Genomic DNA, 20,053 nt, shown 5'->3' on the forward strand with positions numbered 1-20,053 from the left:
TTCAAAGTTAAACAAACAATAGTGGTAGTTGTAGTATCATTAAAAGCAGCTCATGCTGCTTTTATAGGACATGGATGACGTGTTTGTATTTATGATAAGAAACTTCGTAAGTGTCATGTATGGTCTGCATTTTCTAAACATTCTTTGATGTGAGATTCTGAGATCTGTGGTGACTTGTGATTGAACAGTTACCTGGTCTGAGTTTTTATTCTCTGTAACTGAACTTTCTTCCTAGAGTATTTTCTTTTTTTTTAACTGTGTAGCCATTGTGATCAATACCAGCTTAATAGTTAACTTGATTTATTTAGTACTTTATTGTTTAATCCTGTTGCTGAGGGTAATCAAGGTAAAAATGCTTCTGTCAAGAAATGTTTGGGGTTCTTAGCATGTATTTCATTGATATTTTCTGTTAAATAGTGCTAATCCACATTATGTGTAGTGGATATTTCTCCTACTTGGTGTTCTATGAATTCTTTGTGTGTGTGTGAAATTAAAATTGGTGTGGTGTATTCTGAAACATAACTGAAATTAATAAGATCTGGTATATGGTAGAAAATAGCCGTTTAATGGATAATCATCTTGATGATTTTCATCTGTCCTGATATTTTTGGGTTTTTTTTGTGTTCTTTGCTTTTTTGTGTTCCTTCAATAAAATATTTAAATGTTTTAGAGAATGAGAGATGAGTACTTACAAAAACATATACTTTGGATGAAAATGTGGTTCTTCACATTGTATTTTCAGTGATTAGTGATAATTTGGTGAATTGACTTGCTTCTCAGTTTTAGCAGAACATACGTACATACCTGGTGTGATAGAACAATTACAATGAATGTTTAAATTTCAAAAATGTATTACAGTAAAAGACACATTCCCATTAATTCCCCTCAAAATACTCTCCCTCACTTCAAACACACTTACCCCATCGAACTTTTCTGAAGCAGTTCTGGAAGTCCTGTTTCGTGTGTCTTTACTACTTTATCCTCTATCATAACAACGCTCCATGTCACACATCGCTTCTGGTATGACAATTTCTGTCAAATAAAAACATGATGGTGTGTCCTCATCCACCTTATTCATCAGGTCTGGCATTGTGAGACTTCTATGTCTTCCCCAAAATCAAAATGACCATGAAAGGTAAACGTTTTGAAGCGATTCACAACACCGAGGCAGCCACGACAGCTCAACTAAAGACATTTATGAAAGAGGACTTCCAGAACTGCTTCAGAAAATGGCAAGAACAATGGGATAAATAAATGTGTTTGAAGCGAGGGGGAGTTTTTGAGGGGACTCATGGCAATATGTCTTGCACTATAATAAATTTTTTTTCCTTTAAACATTCACCATGTTTTTTTTATCACACCTCATTTGTGTGTGTCCTTCCCTTAAGCCAAAACAACTCTTATCTGAAAGAGAGTTAAGGCCCTAGGATAGAGAGAGTAGGTATACACATAATTTCTGCTTGGCTCCTAGATTATTCTTTTATAAACCATTTATTACCTTTTAGAAACTAAACCATGCAAGTCAGTATTTTAAAAAGTAATTTGACTTTCTTTGTATAGTTTAAATATAAATAAACTGAGGAACTTGATTATATATAAAATATCTTCAGTATTTGAATCTTTGTTTCTTCCCCCTTCTTCCGCCTCTCCCATCCCCATTCTGGTTCAAGCCATTGTTTCTCAGTCTAGTTGTGTAGGACACAGCTCCCTGGCCCATGCTGGTATTATGAGCCTTGCACTCTCCCCGGCTGAGGCAGTTGGTCGCTCACAGCAGTTCACGCCAGCTGCCAGCCACTCACACTGGCCACCGGCTGTTCCTGGCAGCACGTGGTAGCCCATGGCAGCATACAGCAGCCCACGGCAGCCCATGGCTGCGCACGCCGACCTTTGGCTGCTCATGGCAGCCCAGCTCCAGGGGGGAGCCGTTGTTCACAATCTTAGCTGTAGAGGGCGCAGCTCACTGGCCCATGTGGGAATCAAACCGGCACCGGCCTTGGTGTTAGGAGCACGGCGCTCCAACTTAAGCCACTGGGCCAGCCCCCCAGTATTTGAATCTTAAAATGTAGGTTTAGAATTGTTCACAATCAAAAACATGTAAAACAGTATGAAAATTTGAGCAAACAAATGTTCTGTACCTACTTTAATGGTTTGTCTCTCTTTTTAAAATGTAGTTTTGAAACCTATGTAAATTTACTAACAATCGTCACCCCAATAAACTTAAAAAATATATATATATACTTTTATAATGGCTTAGTAGAATCAGTGTTTGGGTTTTTGATGTTTAGCTATCTTTAATTTGATAATGAATCCTGTGAAAGTGGACTTTTTAGAAATAATTAAATGAATTTAGAAATAATTATTAAATAATAATTATTAAATAATTATAAACAGTCATGTTAGTATTACTGTTTAACTCATTTACATTTTACCTGGATATTAAATATAAATTGATTTGGGTGATAAATCAGGAGACAGTTACTGAAAGTACTTATTTAACATAAACTGGCTTTGCCTGGTTTTTAGGCTGTGGGAAGCTGGTTGGAAGCAGCGGTACTACAAGAACAAATTTGATGTTGATGCAGCTGATGAGAAATTTCGTCGTAAAGTTGTACAATCTTACGTTGAAGGGCTCTGCTGGGTTCTTCGATATTATTACCAGGTACAAAAGGAATATTTTCCTTTAAATCTCTAGCTAATCATTTTAGGAAGATAATAATTTCTATAATAATGTGTATTATTGAGCTATATTTGGAAATTAAGCCCAGACTCACTTTTTAAAGCTTCCTATTTAGACGTTCATTACCTTGATTATTTAAATAATATTTGTAAAACTCCTTTGATGTTAATATATAAACAAAGCTAATTTTTGTTGTGTTAAAGGATTTCAGCATTAAGTCTGTGGTTGAGTGTACTTTGTCTTTCAAATGCTTAAAGTTTAGTGTTTTTTTAATTGGAATAAAAAATAACTGATAATAGACAGTCACTAAATGACTGAACAAAGGACAAAGCTGGTAAGAATTTGAAAGGAATTTGAATGATGCCATTTTCTCCATGTAACGTAGTGATATTACATGAAGTGCATTCTAATTGGAGTAATCCCTGTGTGACTTAAAGCCTTTGATAATTGAGATGTCAGACTGGTGAGAGATTAGGTAGACATATAGGGGATTTAACACTGATAATATCTGGTTTTGTGCTTGGAGAGAAGCAAGTTAGGTTTAGTGTGACTTGGGAATAGATGAAATTTGTAGGTAAGTAGAAAGTAATTTAATGTCCTAAACAGTAATACAGTATTGATTGTAAAATACTCTAATTTTATGTTTTACTCCTACCCTCAAGATTTTAATTCCCTAGGCACACAATTAAACATGTACAGAAGACTCCTCTTTTCTATGGGTATAACTTGCTCTTGTTTTAATTTTGATGGATTAACTTAAATACTTTCATAGTAAAGAGAAATTTGTTACATGAAAATATAATAGGGAATTGTAAAAATGAGACTTTCAGCTGTTTTACTCTCAGTTACTGTTTTAGTGATGTCCCTTTAGGCTCAAGTACCGTGTTCCCCCCAAAATAGGACCTAACTGGACAATCAGCTCGTGTCTTTTGGAGCAAAAATTAATATAAGACCTGGTCTTGTATTATATATTATATTACATGGTATTGTATTGTATTGTATTATATTATCTAAGACTTAGTCATATATTATAGTAAAATAAGACCGGGTCTTATATTAATTTTTGCTCCAAAAGACGCATTAGAGCTGATTGTCCAACTAGGTCTTATTTTCAGGGAAACACGGTAAGTAGTAAGTGTCAGCTGCAATTTCTCTTTATTTTATTTGATAATAGCAGCTCCAGAATTGTAGAGAAATGTCACTAAACACATTTTAAGGGTAGAAAATCTTGACCAAGTTACGTCTGTAAATGTGAAGTTTGGTGTTAACTGATTATATTAAAGATGCTTAGCAGTATTTTTAAAAAAAAATTTTATTGGGGCATTGTGTTTTTCCAGGACCCATCAGCTCCAAGTCAAGTCATTGTTTTCGATCTAGTTGTGGAGGGTGCTCCTCACTCGCCCATGTGGGAATCGAACTGGCGACCTTGGTGCACTCTAACCAACTGAGCCAACGGGCTCGCCCAGCAGTATTTTTTAAAATCAAGGATCCATTGATATAAAAAGTTCAGATATAATCCAAACAACTTTTAGGACTTGTGAAAAAAAATTAATATATGGAATATATACTAGAAGTCATATGTTTTATAAATAGAATATTATAGATTAATAGTCTACTTTTTATTTGCTTTTCTGTGATTATCATTAACACAGATTTTTGTTTTTGTTGTTGTTTTTAATGATTTCAGGGCTGTGCTTCCTGGAAGTGGTATTATCCATTCCATTATGCCCCATTTGCTTCAGACTTTGAAGGTATTGCAGACATGCCTTCTGATTTTGAGAAGGGCACTAAACCGGTAAGCTTGGTTGTTTAGAGCCATAATAGAATTTTGGCTTAGATAAAAATTATGTGTCTTATCTTAAACGTTTCTTCTTCCTTGCAGTTTAAACCACTGGAACAACTTATGGGAGTTTTTCCAGCTGCAAGTGGTAATTTTCTACCTCCATCATGGCGGAAACTCATGAGTGATCCTGTGAGTCTTAGTATTTTGAATGTGTTGGTAACAGGGTTTTTGTCATATGTTTTACTAACATTAATCACAGTTGGTTTTGCATCTCAGTTGAAACAGTGAAGGGCAGAAACAAAGTAAAAGTATTTGTATATTTTTCACTACTTTTCCCCTCCTGCTTTCTTTGTCATCAGTACCCTACCCAGTAAATAAAATTGATTTGTGTTTTGGGGAAATTCTTATAACAGTCGTTTTGTTCTCAGCCTATTATTTTTACTTTTTCCAGCCCTGGTGGTGGTTACCAGAGCTCAGAATACTGACCTACCTGAAATCGCCTCTGAGCTTTTGTGTGCTAGCTAGAAAGAGTGAGACCCAGCCAGGAAATAGGAATTATTACAGTCAGTGAACTCTTCACTCACTGTCTTGGGCCCACAGTTGTCAACTCTATGATTCTATAATCCTTTTTTCCATCATTTAAAATAAAATTGTTGATTTTGTTTTACTAGACCTGGGATTAATGACCTGATACCTTAATAACAGCTTTTAAAAGGAGTAAAACCTGATTTTCTCATCAGACTTCATAACTTGAACGAAAATTGTATCACATTCTATATAACAGAAACATGTGACTTTTGTTTTGAATCTTTACTTTTCTCCCTGATGTAGGATTCTAGTATAATTGACTTCTACCCTGAAGACTTTGCTATTGATTTGAATGGGAAGAAATATGCATGGCAAGGTAAAATTTAGACATCATTCCTTTTTGTTAAAATAATTGTTTTCTTTTTGGTAAAAGTGAGCAAACATGATTTATGGGATGAAAAAAATCCCTGTAAAAGATAAGTATTTTAAAAATTATATGTGAAAATTTGATATATTTTTCCATTTAACCTGGGATTACCAATGATTAATAGTAATTTAAATAGTAGTATTCTGATAAACAGAAAATTGAGTTGAAATACATTAATCATTATATCTTTTGTTTCCTTTGTGATTAATTCATAAGACTTGGGACTTGCTCCTTCTAGTTAGCAGCTCGTTGATGCCTTATTAGGTTGCTGAGAGAGATAAAAACATGACAGTGTCCGTGCGGAGAATGACTGAGACTCTATGGAGACTTTTGAAAAATGTATTAGAAATTTAGTTTAAATACTAGGCATTAATCATTACTTAGAGTTTATTTCTTTCTTATTTGTTTTTTTTTGTTTATTTTCTCATTCCTTTTGTTCACAGATTTTGTAAGAATGGCAATATAAAATTAATACTAAGTTCAAGGTGCTGTTTACCACTCAGCAAATGTGTGGTGATGATTGATTGTAAAACACAATAAAGAGTCTCTCACACAGTAAGCCAAATATTCACACCAAAGCCCCTTTCAGCAAGTCATTTTAGCCTTGTCTTCCACCATATATTTTCTAGGATAATAAGCATGTTTGTTAAAATCATGTTTTCACTTTTTCCTGGTGCCCATCAATGACCAGTAAAATGACTTAAAGAGAATTATGTAGCAAAGGGAGATAAACAATAACTTACAAATTGAAAATCATTTTGTGATATTTTCAGAGTTGACTTTTGGTTTATGTAGTAACTGAAATTTCGTATTACTTTAACGGGATGATAATGGAAAATGCGACTCATTGCCTGGGGTTATGTAAGCGTTGTGCTCTGTGGCCATATTTTGTTATATGCAAATGAATTGGGGTCTTAGATGGTTTTTGAAGGTGCTTTGTGGAAGATCTTTTGATTACAATAGAGGGGAAGGAGGCATGGGAGAATGGGAGATGGTAAAGTAAAATAAACGTAAATATATTTACATAAGTGTTAAATAAACCCTTGCTTGGATTTGTTACATAAGTAAATATATAAGCATGCAGATGACTTGCTCACTGTATCATTGTAGTATAAATTGTCCAGAGAGGAAAAGTAAGGCAATGCACAATGGTTGCAATTTCTCTACATCCTCTCCAACATTTGTTAGTTTCTGGTTTTTTGATAATAGCCACCCCAAAGGGTGTGAAATGATTATCTTACTGTGTTTTTTATTTTCATTTTCTTAAAGATTGGTGATGGTGAGCATTTTTTTCATGTGCTTATTGGCTATTTCTGTGTCTTCTTTGGAAAAATGTTTATTCAGATCCTTTGCCCATTTTTGAATTGGGTTTTTGTTGTATTGTAGGAATATTTTATATATTCTGGTTACTAATCTCTTACCAGATATATGGTTTGCATATATTTTCTCCCATTCTGTGGGTTGTCTTTTCACTATTGATGCTGTCCTTTGATGCATAAAATATTTTAATTTTGATCAAGTCCAGTTTTTGTTGGACTATTTTGTTCTTATTGTTGCCTGTACTTTTGGTGTCATAGCCAAGAAATCATTGTCAAATCCATTGTCATGATGAAGCTTCCTCGCTGGGCTTTCTTCTAAGAGTTTTATAGTGCCAGCTTTTACATTTAGGTCTTTGATCCATTTTGAGTTAATTTTTGTGTATGGTGTAAGGCAAGGGTCCAACTTCATTCTTGTGCATCCATTTCCTTAGTACCTTTGTTGAAAAGACTGCCCTTTCCTTTGTTGAATGGTCTTGGCCCTCTTGTTGAAAATCGTCTGACTGTTATGTGAGGGTTTATTTCTGGGCTCTCTGTTCCGTTGGTCTATATGTCTGTCCTTATTCCAGTACTATACTATTTTAATTAGTCCATTTTCCAGTACCTTACTAATTAATTACTATAGCTTTGTAATAAGTTTTGAAATCAGGAGGGGTGTGAATCTTCCAACTTGATTTTTCTTTTCCAAGATTGTTTTTGCTATTTGGGGTCCCTTGAGATTCCAAATTAATTTTAAGATGGGTTTCAATCAACCCACACCTATAATATTTTATATAAATATTTTTATTTATTAGACTGTAATAAGAATGCACCTTTCTTGAGGTAAAATTAGTTCTATTAGGAAATATAGTTATTTCTCCATGTACACACGTCTTTAAACTTATTGAAAGTAATGATAATACTTTAAGTTCTTGCCTAAGTTGAGCACATCTTAAAACGGTAGAAGATAAAATGTGTTTGGATACTTTTTCAATATTTATTGAACATGTGTACTTATCAACATTATATGTAATAATAGCAATGTGTTTTCATAGTATTTGCTTAGTATATATAAGAGGAATATGGCATAGTTATTTGGAATGCTGTGTATTTCATACACAAACAGAATTTAAGTAATTTGATCAGTCACACAGTGGCAGAACTGATATCTGAACCCAGAGAGTCTGATCACTATATTTACCTTGGTATTGCACTACTTGGGCTACCTCTAGGTTGTTGAGAGGATTAAATGAGCTAACGCATGTAACAAAGAAAATAAATGCTCAGAAAAAAGTAGCTGCTATTGTCGTTTTTCCTATCAGCTCACTCGCAGGCACTACCATTATCACATCTGGGTGTAAGGCATTCCTTCCTACCCTGGCCAATAGGGCTGCTTTCTTTCTTGGTAACCTTATTGTTGTCATTAGCACTGCAAATTGCTTACTGTTTGGAGTTAGCTTCTGGAATTGATACAGTAGGAAAGTCTTTCTGATAATTTGTTTATATCCTATATCTAGTAGGTAGTAAACAAAAGCTAGATAATGTTGTAGTTTTCATGATAAAAATTTTCTTAAGTGTATGACTAAAGAAAACTTGAGTAACTCCCTAGTTTTTTTTCCATTTCAGTGTCTACCAGTAATTGAAATACCCTGACTCAGATGATGGATGTTCATATCCTTGAAATCACTCTTTAGGCTCTTCAAAATTCACACTAGAACTTAATTTCTTTTTAACTTTAAAAATATCCTCCTAGGTAGTAAAATTGAACATTGTCTAACTTTGAAAATACAGTAGCTAAATAATTAATGACAACTTTGGAAACCTTTCATTTTTCGTCAATTTTAAAGACAGTAGTCACAAAGACAGCAGTTTTGAGTAACAATTAGTTTCAAAATTATTTAGCTCTAGTTAGCCTATCTCTTTCCTATCTTAAAATTTTTATTTAGCTAAAATACTATTTATACTGTTTATAGCAGAATGTATATAGCTTCAATAATTTCGTGTATTTTTCTAGTAATACCATATTACTGCTGTGCTTCTTTGAAAATTATGCATTTATGTGTAAGTAAAACAATGAGCTTAATTCTAGCACACTGAAGAGAACAATTTTCAGCCTAGAAGTGAACATCCACTATTCAATCCCCCTAAAGTTATTTGAACAAGTCTCTAAAAATTTTTTTGCATATAAATTATTAGGTTTTAAAATGTAAACAGAACACTGTGCAATTTTAGAACTGGAAAAGACATTCCAGGTATTCTAGTTGAACAGATCCTCTGAGTATTTTAGTTGTATGATGTCTTTTTACAAAAGAAGAAACCAAGACTTAGAAAGATCAAAGAATAAGTTCAAGCTCTTGGGAGATTAACTGGCTTGCCCAAGGGTATCCTAGTAAGGCCAGAACATAAACTGATGTCCAGGTGGCCACTTGTTCATTTAATTCAAAAACTTTATCAACAGAGAGTTAAGATTCAGCAAACATTGCTTTCCATATGAGCCATTTTAAGGGTGGAAAATATAGAGTTTTTTCTTCCACTACCATGTAGAAAGTATTCACGCCTCAATTTTGGGCAAATAGAGTTCAGTTCCAAAGTATTTTGATATTAGCAGGAATACTCTATTAGAAATGTTTATTTGGATCAATGGTAAGTTGGAATTTAGGTGATCCTAATAGCTGGGGCGGGTGGTGTGCATTTGTTTCCCTAGGTGTTGCTCTGTTGCCATTTGTGGATGAGCGAAGGCTGCGAGCTGCCCTAGAAGAAGTATACCCAGACCTCACTCCAGAAGAGAGTAAGAATTATACTTCCACTTGGTCAACATTGAGTTTGTGTAATGTAGACTTTACGCTTTCTTACAAAATTCAACCCTTTTTTTTGTTTGTCAAATTTCCCATAAAGGAAGTGTAAATAATTGATTCTACTTTATAACAAAAGGTGACTTTGCTTCTTAAAATGTATTATCCATAAATTGAGTACTAATTAAATTAAAAAATTTAAGTTTAAGTTACAAGTGTTTGTTAAATTTATAAAAAAGCAACATTTCAAGAATATCCTTTAACTTTTTGATTCTTACATGACATGCACACACAAAAGTAGTTTTGTGCGTTGGGAGGGTATTATAAATTTCCCACCTCTGTCTTCTTCCCATCATCTGCCCCAAATAACACTAACTTTGCTTGAAAGGTTAGGTTGAAACAGAAACATTTGCCCTCAGAGTGCTAACTTTGAAATGTTATTTTGCACAAAAAGGGGTATTTTGTCATTACTACTAATAGTTAAAAGTATAGGGAAATTGTAAAGCTGGACTCTGTTGGAAAATTTATTCAATACCAGTATAATAAACCTATAGAAGTAATTTCTCTATCAACCACCCTTAGAATAATCTTTGTTATTAGATGATACAATTTGTTTCCTCAGGGAATGTTTATATATATCTTACAGTGAGAAATTGAGTTCTTGGGGCGGCTCGTTGGCTCAGTTGGTTAGAGCGCATTCATTGTTCATAACACCAAGGTCGCCAGTTCACTTCCCACGTGGGCCAGTGAGCTGCCCCCTCCACAATTAGATTGAAAACGACGACTTGACTTGGAGTTGATGGGTCCTGGAAAAACACACTGTGTCCCAGTATTAAAAAAAGAAAGAAAGAAAGAAATTGAGTTCTCTATAAATAAGAAAACTTTGTCCTTTATCTTGCAATACTGTATTCAGATATCTTTTAGTTACAGTTTTTTTCTGATAGTCAATGATCTTTGAAACCTTATTGTCAAAGTTTTTTTCCTCTACAGAGACACATCACACATGCAGGTCTATTTTAAAGTATTTTTTATAAACTTTATAATTAAAGTTTTTATAATTTAGATGCTCATTTTATTTTCATAAAAATTGCTGTTGCAGATGTAATTGCTTGATCTTTATTCTTTTCTTTCTTTTTCTCCAGCTAGAAGAAACAGTCTTGGAGGCGATGTATTATTTGTAGGGAAACATCACCCACTTCATGACTTCATTTTAGAGTTATACCAGACAGGTTCCACAGAGGTATGGTCTCTTTTTCAAACATGAAGTATTTTTAGATAATATATTTATTTTGTTAATCAGGAATGCATTTTTAAAATTTTTGTAAAATATAAACATTTTATATAAATATAAAAATATAAAAAGTTACCATTTTAACCATTTTTAAGTGTATAATTTTGTGGCATTAAGATCATACACAATATTGTGCAACCATCACCACTATCCATTTCCAGAACTTTTTCATTTTTCCAATCAGAAACTCTGCATTAAACAATATTAAACAGTAACACTCCATTCTGCCCTTCCCCAACCTCTGGTAACCTCTCTTTTACTTTCTGTCTCTATAAATTTATCTTTTCTTGTACCTCACATAAATGGAATCATATAATGTGTGTCCTTTTGTGTCTGGTTCACTTAGCATGTTTTCAAGGTTTATCCATTTTGTAGCATATATCAGAATTTCACTCCTTTTATGGCTGAATAATAAATAGTACATTGTATGCATATACCATGTTTTGTTTATCCGCTCATCTGTGGATGGGAACTGAGTTGTTTCCACTTTTTGGCTATTAATAATGCTACTATGAGCATTGATGTAGCAATATATGTTTGAATCCCTGCTTTCCATTCTTTTGGATATATAATCAGGAATGCATTTTTCCACAGCCAATGGATGTACCACCTGAATTATGTCATGGGATTCAAGGAAAATTTTCTTTGGATGAAGAAGCCATCCTTCCAGATCAGTAAGTGTTCATCTGTGTATAATTGGGGTGACTGGGATGAAGTTTCGTTAGCATTTTTACCTTTTTGCCTAAATGTTTTATTTTCTAGTGATAGTGAGAAAATAGAAAACAAAACAACAGAAAACCTGTTAAACGACTTGGGTCAAAGCCCAGCTCTTCAACATAATACCTATGTTACTTTGTGCAGGGAGCCCAAGGCATTCCTAAAACCCTTGTAGGAGATCCACAACATTAAAACTATTTTCATAATAGTTCTAAGACGTTATGATGATATTATCTGCTTTTGTCACTCTCTTTCTCTCTTGAGTGTACAGTGGAGTTTTCCAGAGGCCAAGTGTAGTGTGATAACTCTAGAGATTGAATCGAAGCAGATAAGAGAATCCAGCTATTAAAGAAATTTTCAAAATGTAAAACAATGATGTTCTTCTCGTTTATCTTTGTTTTGCTTTGTAAAAAATAGTTTTTCATAAAAATGTTATTTACATTAACATGTAATAGGTTTATCACTGATACTTTTAAATTCTTATTTTTAAAATTTCTTAGGTTTAATTTTTAATAGGTACATATTGATAGATCTAAACATAAAATCTCTTTGGGATCCTCAATTTTTAACATCCTCACAGTTTGAGAACTACTGCTCCAGGTTATATCTCCAGGAATAGAATTGCTGGTCATAGAGAGAGTATGTGTATCTTCTTTTTTTCTAGATAATTCCGGGTGGTTTTCCAAAGTAATTACACTTATTTTATAATCTCAACAGCAGTTTGTGAGAGATCTTGTTCCTCTGTATTCTTGCAAAACCCTTGGAATTGTTACAACCTTTATTTTTGTCAAACCTGATGGATGCTTATTGTCATCTTAATGTGGTTTACAATTGCATTTCTCTGATTACTAATGAGAATTAAGCCATATTTATTTGGTTTTCCTCATTTATAAAATACCTGTGCTATTTTTCTACTCATTTATCTGTTCCCCTACCCCCTTTTTGGTTTGTAGGTATTCTTTACAAATTCTGATATAAGCCCGTTGCCCATAATTGTTTCTGTTAATGAGATTATAAACAAGGGAGACAGGGTCCTTTTTTAAAGATAAAAAATGATTATATTGTTTTTTGTATTTTAATGATTTCTGTTTTCTAAAGCATAACAAACATAGCACCTTCTTACTTCCATTTATCTAAAAGGTTATACTTTACAAATAAATGCTTCTTCTCGTTTCTCTTTAGAATAGTATGTTCTCCTGTTCCCATGTTACGGGATCTGACACAGAACACTGCAGTCAGGTAAGTTTTCCAAAATTCATGGCATTCAGCACACAACTCTGAACTTGCAAATAAGTTTAAGAAGACTGATTCACAAGGAAATGGCAGCTATTATTCCACCGGTACTTTGAGTTAGAGAAGCCCCTATGTTGCAGACCTCAGAGCGCAGAGCCTCTTGACTTTAAATTATGTATATTGTTAAGGTTACTGATTTAACAAACTTGAGTCTCTGCTTTCTGGTTTCCCCTGACAACCTCTAATTCTTCCCAGATTAAGAAAGTGGGAGGTAGAAAGTAGGAGTCTCCGGGAGTAGTTTGTTGTATTGGAGCAAACAGAGCTTTGCATACTAGAGGCCCATACAGCCTCACTGTTAAGTAACAGATTATCTTAATTATATTTTTAGTTGTAGCCCTGTAGAGTTTAAAAACAAAACTTGTGTACTTTATTTTGCCCAAGATGAGATAGAATGAATTTGTAGTAATTTCAATCAGCAATTGTTATAAACTTACAGGGCTACTTTCTGCTACCTAGAAAACTTATACCTCATTTCTTCAATGGTGACAACATTTTCTGTTAAGAATAATGTAAAATATAATATGACTGTTTAGAATAAAAATCAACTAACTTACTACTCATTTGTATAATTGTTGTATATAATTACCAATCTTGATGACAGGGTTTATGTTGTCACTTTCTTCAATCTTTAGATGAGAGTAAGACGGACACATCCTAGTAATTCAAGGATTTTGCAAAAGCTCTTCCTAAATCCTCCTTTCCCACTCGTTATTATTTCTCTCACTCTCAGGAAATATTTTAGTATTTACTTAGATTTCTCATTGTGAAGTATACCCACGTTTATTTTCCTATCTTGAACGGATTTAGGTAGCAACTGCCATTCTAAAAAGGCTTTTATTTAAAGAAAACCATTGTGAATTTGGAAAATCTTCCTAGACTAGTTGCTTTTGTTTATCTTTACATATAATTTGTCCTGGCTCTTTGTCTTTGGACTCTTTTGTTAAGTGTGGAGTTCAGAATTGTAAGCCTATGTCCTATGCCCATCACAGTCTGGCTCCCACAGATCGGCTGTGGACACTGCACATCAACCCTTGGGGTCTCTGGCTTGCCGCGATACTTCAGGCCAGTTAATCTCACCAGTTCTCTCTTTGGATTGTCACATGTTTGCTTGTGCTCCTCAATTTTTCTGCATGTTTTCAAGGTCCTTTCTGCCCTTTAGAAATAGTTAATTCTACTTAACTTTCTAATTAGGTTAGAGTGTCTTGCCCAAGGGAAGAGTACAAAATCGACAAATCCTGGAGTTATTGTTTGATGTCGTTGATTGTTTCTGATCCTGAAAGGTCCTTTGGTATTATTTGGTATCTTCTGTGTTCACAAGATTATTAAATTTAAAAAACAAATATCGATCCAGGTGCTTATTCCGGTGTATGTTGAAATAACTTCAAAATAAAATTGATTTGATTGAGTTAATATCCTAGAGAGTCATGAAAGACCAGTTACCTTTTACCTTCCTAGTCTATGAGTTAATTCTCAATGTTTCAATATTTTCTTTGAGGGGTAGTGTTGAGGGCAAAATCCAGTTTACTGCAGTTTTTATGTGTTTGTTTCAGGTGTATCCCACTGTCGTTTTTGCTTTACAAACGAGAATCTGAAAATGCAGCTTCCAGTGCTGGTTGTCAGTTATTTCTCTTTATTTTGATTCCTGGCATTTTCCCCCTTTCTCTACTTGGATACATCCAGCATTACATTCCATATTTGAAAAGTTGTTTTCTCGTTGAGTTTAGGTGGGTTCTACCCATCACATTAGGACTTAATCTGTAGTGTTAAGAAAGTATACTGTAGAGGTTATTGAAGTGTCTTAAAAGTCATAGAAGAAAATATGGTTAGCTGTGACCTAGGAAATTTTTTTTTCCAATTCTGATTCCGTAAATCATTCAACCTATCAGCAGCTTAACTTTGAATAGAACTGAACTATCTCCCTTAATTTAACTCATCCTGCTCTTCACCATTGTAATTTGCTTTGACTTAATATTTATTTTTATAGTAATTCTTTGTCAACTCTAAATATATAAATCCTGCATATGATTTTAAATTACAGAAAAATAATTTTCCTGTTGCAGCAGCACAATTTTCTGTCCATCTGGAGGATTAGATATACACACACATACCTTTGTTTTACCTCAGACTCGGTGTTCAAACTACTTTGTCCTATGTCCTTCACCAGTTCTCCTTGCTGATCTCTCCTTTCTGTCCCTGGACCTCCTGTTTCCCCAGTTGCCCAGACTTAGGAGCCCATTATATGCTTTGGCTTCTCACTTTACATTATTACTCCCTATGTCTGCACCACTATTCTGAAAATTATTTTCTTTCCAATTATTTTTTATATCTAGCTATTCCCCGTGAGCCTATTTTTTTATTCTCTTCTCCTGGTGATCTCCCAGCTGATTTATTTGATTCCACCTTCCCACTGAATCTATTGGCATTGGCACGTAATATAAGGCTTATCTTTTTTAAACATTGCCGCACCTCAGAAATCTGGTTACTCTGTAGTGCCAGTAGAATTACATTCCTTTGCTTTTTCAAGGCTGTCATAATTTGGCAGAGCTGTAGTTCTGTGCCTGAATCCCCACAGTTCTTCAAGGTCACCTCTTTAACCAGGCTTATCCTTTCAGTATCCCATTGAGCTTTGTGCCTTCCTCCCATTGTTTGGAATGCTCTTCCCTTTGTAACCTACCCTTCATTACTTTTCTTTTCTTCTAAAAGGTAATCTATAAAATATATAACCTATTATATATATTCTTTTCATCAGTAGCATTGTCAGGTTTATCTTTTCCTCTCATAGCATCTAGCATAGTTCTAAACTTATGTAAAAGCTCAGTTGTTCATAATGTTGGAACTGGTGTTTATCAAAGTCTTCTAAGAGTTCAAACTTATTCCTTCAGAGAAGTGTTTCTCAAACTTTCTGTATTCACCTTTGGATGGATCAGGCAAGGGATAGAATGTTTTATCTCTTCAAGGAGATTTTTTGAAAACGCAAATGTGTGTGAAGATGGAATTTTTAATGTAACCATTACTGCAGTGATTATAAAGCTCATGGTTGGCAAGCAGATACCTTGAAATCCAAAGCCTGAAGGAAGTAGAGTACAAGCAGTCAGAAACAGACTTAATGGGTTGAAAACACTTGGGAGGGTTTAACTTTCACCGCCTGTGATACTTCATAGGACACTGAACTGGTTAACCTCTTCTGAGAAAATGTCAGAGAAGACGTCCTAAGTCCTATAAACTCTTTAAGTGTTTTAAAATGTCAAGTATATGAATCACACAATTTTCCCTGCAAGAACAGTTTGCATTGGTATGCTGATTTATCATTAATTATGGAATGTATTAGGGAAAGGTAGAGTAAAAATTAAACTTGATATTTGGAGTTCTCTGCTTTCTTTGTGAAGTGTGCTAGCATTCTCAAACAATAATAGTACTTAAAATACTGTTTCTAATAAAAAACATTTCTAAGGGTAATTCTTAAAGTGAATTGAATCCAAAAAAGGTGTTGTATATTCTATTACTTTTCTGTTGAGACTTTGCTACAAGTTTTTTCTTACAAATAGTTTTAAAGTGCTACTTATGAAACAAAAACACTGTTCAGTTTCCTTACTTTCAACCATGTTTAGGTTCACATTTTTTTTTCGGGGGGGGGGGGTGGCGGTTCTTGGTGTGTTTATGAAGACACTTAGGTGATTAAAATAGGGAGGTTACCTGCCAAGGAAGGGATCTGTTATGCTACTCCTGGGTCAGAGCTGGTCTGGTTCATAGAAGGTTATGCTGGTTTAGTCAGCACTATTCCACCTGGAAGAAATGGTTCAAAGCACTTCTCCTGTTTACCAAATTAGATGAAACAATACAAATCAAAACACAAATTTTCTTACCTCAGCTGGGCAGCCTGTTTAATCCATAGGCTGTACTGTTAACTCATTTCCTCCCTGAGAGTGCTTCTTTCTTATCTCAGTGTTATTGCTTTCCCTCCCCTGATAAACTCCACAATTAATCCCTTTTGGTTCTGGTGATGGAAATTTGTCAATGAGTAATCTGTATTTTTTTCCCTTTATTATTCCCGTATTATTTCTATATTTTATTATAATAAAATTATTTCCATTATTCTTAGTCCTCTACCTATAAGAATTTGAATTACATAAATATGAAGAAAACGAAGAAACTTCCAAAGTTTGGATCCAAATGAAAATTACCCTATGGTCTTTGTCTAATGGGATCCTGCCTAGTCTGTCTATTTCACTTTTAGGAGATTTGTTTAAGTTGTGGTTTATATTATCACACTGGAAAAGTACAGTTGAGTTGTGCTCCAGCTTCTTTTATTTAATTTCTAAAAACATAATAGTTCTTAGTATATATTTTTGGGAACAAATTAAAATACTGAAAATCTCTCAACCATTGAAAGCTTAAATCGTTTTAGGAGAGTTAAGTCTTTAAATTGTTTTCAAAGATCCAATGGAAAAGAGTGCTTTAATCTTTGAGATTATAAATAGTGTTCCTTGTCCGTTTACTAGGGATCTCCAAACTTATTTTTAGATACTCCTTTTCAGAGCATGAGCAATATTTTCCCTTTCAGAGCATGAGCATGAATAATGGAATTTTTAAAACAATTTTATTGAAGAATAGACATATAGTAAACTGCACATATTTGACGAATAAATGAATTTGTTTTCCTAAACATTTGTTTCATCTATCAAATCTCTTGTTTATAACCATTGTCTGTCAGGAGAGAGTATCCCTGTACCCCATGATTATCTCTTTTGCCTGAAGCGTCTTACTTTGGCTGTCCCCTTCCTTTTCTTAGTTTCAGCTCTTTCTTTGTATGACTTGCAGATCTTCTACCTTGAGCCCTCACCTTAATGTGCTCTTCATTCCATTTCCACCCCTGCCATTTCTTGTGCTTGCCGTACATTTCTACCTCAAGTACATGTTGAAGGCTCCTTTTGGTTTTCTCCCCCTGCTCTCTCTAACACTGCTGCTGGGTGATTCTTTTTGAATTGGATCTTTGATTGCTTTTACTCCCTTACTGACAACTTGTAGTGGCTTCCATGTTACGGTCGTAACAAGCCCTTCACGACAGTATACCAGTTCAACCAGCCTATCTTACTGCCCACTTCTGTTGACATACTTTTGCACTCCAATCTTGCCCTTCTCAACTGTGGTGCCACCTGAGAATTAAATCTGAGAACTTAAAGCATTCTTTGCATGTAATGAATCAGTCTGTGTCCTGTGCATTTAGAGCGATACTAGTTATGTATCTTCCTTGGGAGAATTGAGAATATAGTCACTCAAATCATTTTTTTGAAGGCTTGCTTCTCTCCCAGTTCCCCATTGAGAAGGCTGCTTTAAACTGAACTATTCCTTGGTCCTGGGACCCCTTTTCTTGTCTGTTCCATTTATTTCCTCTATCATCCTATAACCAATTCTGTCCCATCTTAAACCATGGCTTTTTTTTAGGTTGGTGCACAAATTGCGGTTTTTGCAATTGTTTTTAACCTTTTAAACCACAATTACTTTTGCACCAACCTAATAGATGACGTTTTCCTTGATCCCAGGTGAAAGAATCACCTTCCTCTTCCACCATGCTTTTAGCCTACACACTCACAAAGACTTGTATGTGGTGTGCACATGCTTTGACTCAGCTTTTTTTCTGTGCTTGTTGTTGCCTTTTCCACTTTACTCCTTATAAAACTGTTATTAAACATTTTCTGTTTCCCTTATTAGAAAGGGAGGCAGGTTCGATGTGTTTGTATCTCCACTCCTACCATGAGCCATGTATGTAGTTGGGCACTCTTAAGAGTTCGGTAAACTGCTGAAAAGCCCTGCGGACACAGAGATAACTGCTTTGAGACACTTTTGTTGCAAGTCTTGCTTTATTACCAGTTTTCTCTTTATTTTGTATGAGCCCAAGTACTTAACTACTGTTTTCCCTGTTAACCTCTCTGAAACGTTTAACACTGCCTGTCCTGACTTGCCCTGCTTAAGCCACCTTGCCCAATAGAGAACATTTGAGATAAAAACAGTTGCTAGTGAAGAATGAGTTGTAAGAGGAACAGATGGAGTGAATGAAATGTTACTCAGCTGTTGTTGAGCTCATAGCATTTTTTTAATAAACAAATCTTTTTGTGTACTTAAAATATACAGTTAAATCCTACTGCAATGAAAATTTCTCTATTACAAATGGGCCCTAATAATTTAAAGTAGCAGTATTTGAAGAGAAAAAAGTTAGCTATCTAAAAGGTCAACTAGTTCAATAAAACCTTTTTAAACTGATTGCAACAGTAATTTGTAATCACTGGAAGAATTTTAGAAAATATTAAAAAAGCACAAAGAAGGAAAAGAGATGGTTGATTATATAGAGAATATCATTGGTAACCTTTTGGTAAATACATGTCTAGTCTGTTTTTTATATATATATATATGTTCTCATGCCATTATTCCATTGCCAAAATGTTCAAAATATTAGCTGAATATTCCATTTTTAGGAAAAACTATAGTTTTTTAAACCAGTCCACTGTTATTCATGGACTTAGGACCACTTAGGTTTTATGGTTTTCTACATTATGAATACTGATGTTATGAGCATTATTAAGTACTGGGGGTGCCAAAAAAAAATATGTACAAGTGGACTCTCGTCGACTAATCAGAAGTGTCTGGAGGCTGATGGTAACCACTTTGAGCATCTTTTGTAATTGCAGAAGTCAAGTGACTTGTATTCAGCCTTCATTATCAGTATATATTGAGTATTACAATTTTAATAGATTTTACGTTCTTAAAATGTATATATATATATTTTTTGACACCCTCTGTATAAATCAGACATTTGTCCAGAGTCCTAGAGAGGCATTGCTGTGTCAGAAGAAAGTCTTCTGTACTTACCAACCTTTGGGATAGATACATACACATACCACCAGAAAGGAAGTTTAACCTAGCTTATTATACTCAAAGTCTGAAATGTACAGCCTTATAAAATAAGCTTTTGTGTAGTTTTCAAATTGTGACTGTTTCATTTATTGAAGAAACACACATTAGTAGAACAGGATACCGGGTTACACCTGGGAAGTTTAGTGTTTTTTTTCCCCCCAGAGATTATTTGTATTCATTTTTTTTTTTAACTTGTATTTATTTAAGTGTGTTTTTCCAGGACCCATCAGCTCCAAGTCAAGTAGTTGTTTCAGTCTAGTTGTAGAGGGCATAGCTGACAGTGGCCCATGTGGGGAATCGAACTGACAACCTTCTTGTTAAGAACACCTCGCTCTAACCAA

At 34.4% G+C, this 20,053-nt stretch overlaps 1 protein-coding gene across 1 annotated transcript in view; it reads left to right on the forward strand.

The window, feature by feature from the left end:
• XRN2 (5'-3' exoribonuclease 2) overlaps window positions 1–20,053 on the forward strand; it is an 85,220-nt gene that overhangs the window by 35,889 nt on the left and 29,278 nt on the right. Inside the window, exons 17-24 of the mRNA XM_033095033.1 lie at window positions 2,524–2,659; window positions 4,365–4,472; window positions 4,560–4,649; window positions 5,292–5,364; window positions 9,415–9,498; window positions 10,645–10,742; window positions 11,388–11,467; window positions 12,693–12,749. Of these exons, the coding sequence (XP_032950924.1) occupies window positions 2,524–2,659; window positions 4,365–4,472; window positions 4,560–4,649; window positions 5,292–5,364; window positions 9,415–9,498; window positions 10,645–10,742; window positions 11,388–11,467; window positions 12,693–12,749 (726 nt within the window). The remainder of the gene's footprint in view (window positions 1–2,523; window positions 2,660–4,364; window positions 4,473–4,559; window positions 4,650–5,291; window positions 5,365–9,414; window positions 9,499–10,644; window positions 10,743–11,387; window positions 11,468–12,692; window positions 12,750–20,053) is intronic.

This window comes from Rhinolophus ferrumequinum, chromosome 23, assembly GCF_004115265.2.
Source record: "Rhinolophus ferrumequinum isolate MPI-CBG mRhiFer1 chromosome 23, mRhiFer1_v1.p, whole genome shotgun sequence".
Classification (NCBI taxonomy): Eukaryota; Metazoa; Chordata; class Mammalia; order Chiroptera; family Rhinolophidae; genus Rhinolophus; species Rhinolophus ferrumequinum.